We start from the raw sequence: 5,855 nt of genomic DNA, 5'->3' as shown, positions 1-5,855 counted from the left end.
CCTTGGCACAGAGCAGAAGAGGCAGCGCCACAAAGGCGTGCGGCCGCTCCGCAGCAGCGTTTGAGAGGCTGTTCCTGTCCCACAGTGGCTCATATGGGAGCGGGGCTACTTGAGGCAGGCAAGCACTTCTCTGCACCGCGCCTCCCAGCAATGCTGTACCTTTAGCAGACGGCACTCAAACTCTGCAGAGTCCAGGAAGCTCTCCTCTTTCCCTGCACAGCAATAGGAAGAAAAAGACCCTTACTTGGGATCAAGCCACAGAAGAAGAGCTGCTGCAAACCTGGCTTGGCCTGGGCACTTGACACTGCCAAGCTGGGACCTGCACCCCCTCCACAATGACCTGTCCCTCCCCACAAACACTGTCCCTGCAGGAACACAGAACTAACTGCTCCAAGACTGCTTTCTGAGGGCACGTGAAGGGCCCATCCGTGTCCTGGAATGGGCAGATCCCCAGGGGAAAAGGTCCCCGGGCCTCAGCGCTGTCTCCCTGGAATGGGAATAGCAGCAGAGCAAGCACTGGGCTGCAGGAAATGCTTCCCCTCTGCCACACTGCAGAGATGCATTTTCACTCCCGCCCTTCCCTGCCTCCGCCTCTCCCTCCCCACCAGCACTTTACCTTCAAGACACTGCAGCAGCAGGGGGATCTCAGTAGCCCACATGACCCCCACAGCTCTGTGGAACCTGCTGTGCAGGTTTTGCATCAGCAGTAAGGCAGCGGCTTGGAGTTTGCTGCCTGTAACAGGGCTGCCTGCCACCACCTGAAGGAGAGCAAGGAGAAGCAGGGTCACTTCTGCAGCAAGAGCAGCGGCTTCTCCCCAGGATGGAAGCAGCTTGGCTCTGCCCTAGCAGGCAAGGAGCAGCCAACAGCTTTGCCCATGGCCATGCTGCTTCCTCCTCGGGGCTTCTGGCACCGGCCTCTGGAGCATCTACTCACCAATAGGCGCACCAGCAGTGTCTGGGGAGTCAGCAGTGGGCCTGCGAGGAGATAAAAGTGCTGAGTAAGACTCCAAGACACTCCGTGCCCAGCCACACGCACCTCCGCTGTCCCTTCTGGGTGCTACCACAGATCAGCAGAGCTCACAGGGGGACTTTCTGCTCCTACCTTGAAACATGGAGCTGACAAAGTGGGGATCCAGATCTTCGATCCGCCGTCCTGTCAGATCCTCTCTCTCAGACAGGGCTTGGACACAGCGGGAGACCGGGATCAGCATGCCAGTGTACTGGGCTGGCACCACGAACAACAGCAGCCGCGGCCACAGGAGCTGTAGGGAACGAGGCAGTTGAGCATGTCAGCATTCCTGCCTCTGCTCAGAGATGAAAAGGACTGTGAATTTCCCTGAGTCTTGTGTGCTTCAGAGCACGTTGGTGGAGAGAACTGGGGTGTTGGAATGAGACAAGGAATAGGTGGTGCGAAGGCAAGGAGGAGCAGCAGGGCAGAATGTGACTTACTTTGGACATCCCTCTCACAGAGACGTCCAGTGACCCCAGGATGTCCATGCACAGTGCCTGGAGAGCTCCTTCTTCCTGGGCTTCCTGGACGGAAAGGTTTCCGGCTGCCTGCACAATAGTGGTGTGGAAACACTGGTTACGCTCAGTTCTCAGGAGCCTCTCGGGAGGCTCAGGTGTGGCCCCAGCGGTGCTTCTGTGCCACCCTCTGAGCAGCACAGGTCTTCCAAAAGAAGATGCTGCCCACTGTCCTTACCCTTCTTCCTGCGGTGCGGCTGAATTCACTGAAGATGTGCCCCACCACATCCCAAGCTGAGCAGCTCCGGGCGTTAGCATTCAACAGATCATTAATGAAATGCAGAACGGCCCTCCTCACCTGCCAAAGAACAATTGTGAGTGTGATTTTCCTGGTCGGAAGGCAAAGGGAAGCCACCTGCTTGTTGGGGCAGCCTTTTGGGCATGAACAGAGACAAGAGCAGAGGAGAAGCTTTGGCTTCTGAGGGGAGGGCCAGGCCTTAGCACCAGACTGTGCACTTTCCATGCACAGCACAGGGACCTGCCCACTCTACCCTGCCTGCTCTCCCCACAGGAACCAACATGACCGTGTGGTCAATGCCCCAGCACCTTCCTGGTCACCTCAGCCCTGCCTGTGTTGGCAGCAGCATCATCACCCTGACAACGCTTTCCTTTCCCAAACCAGCTCACCCGAATCCTGGAGTCGCTGCACAGATGCTGCACAGCCTCCACAACCTGGGGCAGCTTCTCTGTCATCATGGGCTCTGCAAGAGATGCACAGAAGCATGAGTGGAAGCACAACCGAGATGGCAAAAGGGATCCCTGAAATCCCAACCTGTGGTACTGACCATCAGAGCAAACCAGAGCACCAAGCAGACCCAGGGCTGCCACACATCCAGCCTCCCAGTCATCGCCCAGCTGTGACTGCAGAAACAGGATCATTTCATCTGGGCAGATTCGGGCTGCAGGGAGGAAATCCCACACTGTATTAGCAGGTAACTCAAGCCCATTCCTTAGATTTATGAGAGAGGTTTTGGCCAGGGCACCGCCAAGCATTCCAAAGCTTCTCTCCTTACCCTGCAGCATGATGCAGTAGGTCAGCTGTGCACGATCAGCCTCGCTGTGCTGCTTGCTGTCGTCATAGAGCTGTGGGAACAAGGTCCATTTGAGAAAATCACATCAGTACTGAGGACGGAAAAGACACTGTGCTGCCTGCTCTTGTCTCCCTGGGCACTCTCAGGAAGAAGGCAGACAGACAAAACCCAGCCCACCCTGTAGCATCCCCGGGGGTACACGCACAGCTCTGGAGCAGCCTTGAGCATGCAGGAGCTAAGGCTGAGCTGCCTTAGTCAGGGGCTCAGAGCTTTGCAGTCCTCCTGAGACTTAGCCAAGAGGGAAACTGCTGTGGGCACAAGGATAGGCCCCCTTTACCTGGTAGAATACGGCACTGGTGATGTTCTGAAACTCGTCCTTGGGGATGACAGAATCAATGCCCTCTAAGGCCTCCAGGAAGAGAGTGAGGCTCTGCAAGAGACCAGGAGAGGAAGAAAGGGGTGAAGCCACATCTAGCCACTTGGGAGTGGAGAAACTGTTTCCCAATGGTTTGTCCACTGGGAGAAGCTCCCACACAGGTGTGCTTGTTTGTCTTCCACTTCCCAGCTGCACCAAGAGAATCTTGCTGCTCTCAACCAAGCTCTGTTTGGGCATCGTTTGCAGGCATTTCCCACCCAGCAGCCCTCTTCTCCCCCATCAGATGCAACTGGATGTTGTCCCCCCGTTCTTAACACAGAGCTCCTCAGGCACTCAGCGCCCCATGGTGGTGGTGGTGGTGAAACCTCCCATCCCCAGGAGATGAGCCCCAGTGACTCTTGGCTCCCTCCTGGCTCCTGTCCGGGTCATTTCTTCTTTGACTGAAGAGCTCAGGAAGCCTCAGACCCCCCTTGAATACCTGTTCCTTCTTTCTCCAAGGGCTCCCCACCTCCTCCCTGCATCCCCCTGACCCCTCGTGGCACTTGCATGGGCCCCATGTCCACCCTGAGCCCTGCACAACGTCTCACCTTGGCCACCCTGCAGGTGTCTTGGATCTCCTGACATGGGTGCACGAGCCAGAGGAGCTGCTCCCAGACGTGCTCTCGGTGCAGCTCCTCTTGCAGGAGAACATCCAACATGGCAGCCACGGCTCCAAGGACGGCCTGTTTGTCCTGGAAAGGGATGGCAGAGGCCCAGCATCAAAGACTGAAGGTCTGCCCTTCCTACAGAGAGGGCTTTCTCTTTCCCTTCCCTTTCCGCATACTCCCACACTCAGCGGGAGATGGACTCGCTCTGGAGGGCAGGCAGGTTTTCCCCATAGCCTCATCCCCAGCTCTTCCTGCCACAATGCTGTGACACGCAGCTGCTTCCTGGCACAGAGCCAGTTTGGGACCCTTTGCAGAGCCAGCCCACTCCCTCTCATCACCCCTTGGCTCTCAGCCTGCTGGGCACAAACAGAGCTGCCGACATGGGTGCCCCTGCTGCCATCCTGGGCTGGGAATGCAGCAATGCTCACCTCCTCCTCCTGGCAGTCCTGCCAGTTCCTCAGCATAGAGAAGAGCAGCTCGTGAAGATTCTCAATGATTTGCTCTTTCTCCATGGCAGGCCAAGGGCATTGGATTCCAGAGGACAAGTTAATCTTCACTCTGACCAACCACTGTTTCACAACTGAAAAAAACAAAATAATAAGAAAATAATAATAATTTTTTTAAAAAAGAGAGTGAGAGAAAAGGGAGCCTGTGAGAGTCTGCAGCAGGGCGAGGTGCAAGGGCTGTCCTGAGGCCCCCTGCTCTGGGGCCGGCACTCACCAGCACAAGCGATGCGCAGGATCTGGCCGCTCCTCACCTGGCCAACCACACTGCGCAGGCCGGCCAGCGTCAGCCACACAAAGGGGATGCATTGTGGAGCTGCAGAGAGGAAGGAAAGGGCCACAGTCAGAGTCCCGGCAGTGAGGGAGGAGAGGCTGCAGCCCTGCATCCCCCAGCTCAACGCAGATCACGCGTGGAGGGGAGAGACCCCTTTCCCAGTTGTTAGAGATGTAGGGCACTCTACCATAGGTGCTGAAGAGTTTGCTCAGGGTGATGAGCACATACTCCTTGGACATCTCCCCCACGGCCTTCAGGTGGCTCTGGAGCTCAGCCATCACCAAAGTGAAGTGCGTCCGAGCCAGAGCCACCAGGACATTGCTGGCAGCTGTCCTCACATTGCTGGTCACGCCCTGAAAAAGAGTCTCTGGTGACACGCGGCACAGGAGATTGCCTGAGGCCCTTGGAAGGGCTAAGCCACCACCATCCACCAGCAGAACACCAGCGTGGGCAGGCGGCTCCTTTTGCCTTTGGCAGTGACCCCTCACCTGGGCTGCCGTCAGGTCCTGGGACACCTCTGCCAGCAGCCGGTTCACCACTCCGCACGGCGGGCGGCTGTCATCTTCCCACAGGGCGCTCTCCAGCTCATAGTACGCCTGCGCTCGGTCACCCTGGGGACAAGGATCAGTCACGCTCGCTTTGCCCTCTGCCACCCATCGCTGTGTGGATGTGCTGCTGGGGCCTGGCACCCACGGGACCGTGGCACTGGGCCAGGAGGGCAAGGATTGATGGTTGGATGTCCCCAACTCACCTCCCGATCTTGCAGGCACTGCAGCAGCAAAGTCACGGCGCAGGTAGGGACAGGGCTTGACACCCTGCTTCTCTCCCTGCGACGCGTACGCCTGGGCATGCAGCCCACACAAGCAAAGAGACCTGGAAGGAAAGAGCAGAGCAGCTGCTGCTGGTGTTGCTTGGAGCCAGGGCCGAGCATCTGGCCAGCTCTGGGAGGAACGCTCCTCCAGCCCCACAGCATGGGCCTGCATGTGGTTGGCGGGGGACAGGGGGAGGGAGCTTTCCCTTTGCTGGGGTACTTGGGAAACCATGGTGGGCAGCTGCACTCAGCAGAGCAAGGACAGTGCTGCTGGCACGTCCTAAACAGACACTGGAGGCACACATGTGCTCGGGCAGCGTCACGGTGTCCAGAGAGGGTGGAGGGACCTCACCTCGAAGGGCTCTCAGACGCTCCATCACAGCAGGATATCTCCAGACAGACACAACGCTCTCTCTGGGTTCACTTCCTGCGGGTCCCACAAGCGGACTGAGCCACCGCTCCCACCGCTGCCACAAGGGTGTATGAGGTACCACTGTGACATCACACTGCAGTGTCACCTCACAGAGAATGATGCGCCCCGCGCTGGGGACCAGGCAGCATGCAGGGCAACCTTGCAGGCCACAAAAAGCAGCACGTTTTTTTGTGATGCAATCGGCTCTGGGGTTCCAGTTCCATGCTGACGCAGGGAATCACCTCAGCGGGTGAGGGAGAGCCCCTGCCAGGGAGCA

The 5,855-nt window shown here is 57.9% G+C and overlaps 1 protein-coding gene across 1 annotated transcript in view; it reads right to left on the bottom strand.

The window, feature by feature from the left end:
* Nucleotides 1–5,647, bottom strand: part of LOC104915579 (maestro heat-like repeat-containing protein family member 2B) — a 445,385-nt gene extending 439,738 nt beyond the window's left edge. The window contains exons 1-5 of the mRNA XM_010726499.3: nucleotides 5,519–5,647; nucleotides 5,107–5,228; nucleotides 4,844–4,966; nucleotides 4,543–4,708; nucleotides 4,299–4,397 (exon numbers count right to left, since the gene is read on the bottom strand). Of these exons, the coding sequence (XP_010724801.2) occupies nucleotides 4,299–4,397; nucleotides 4,543–4,708; nucleotides 4,844–4,966; nucleotides 5,107–5,228; nucleotides 5,519–5,543 (535 nt within the window). The 5' untranslated portion in view covers nucleotides 5,544–5,647. The remainder of the gene's footprint in view (nucleotides 1–4,298; nucleotides 4,398–4,542; nucleotides 4,709–4,843; nucleotides 4,967–5,106; nucleotides 5,229–5,518) is intronic.
* Nucleotides 5,648–5,855: the final 208 nt, after the last annotated feature.

The sequence above is a fragment of the Meleagris gallopavo genome, chromosome 1 (assembly GCF_000146605.3).
Source record: "Meleagris gallopavo isolate NT-WF06-2002-E0010 breed Aviagen turkey brand Nicholas breeding stock chromosome 1, Turkey_5.1, whole genome shotgun sequence".
Lineage (NCBI taxonomy): Eukaryota > Metazoa > Chordata > Aves > Galliformes > Phasianidae > Meleagris > Meleagris gallopavo.
This window is presented reverse-complemented; position numbering and strand designations above follow the sequence as displayed.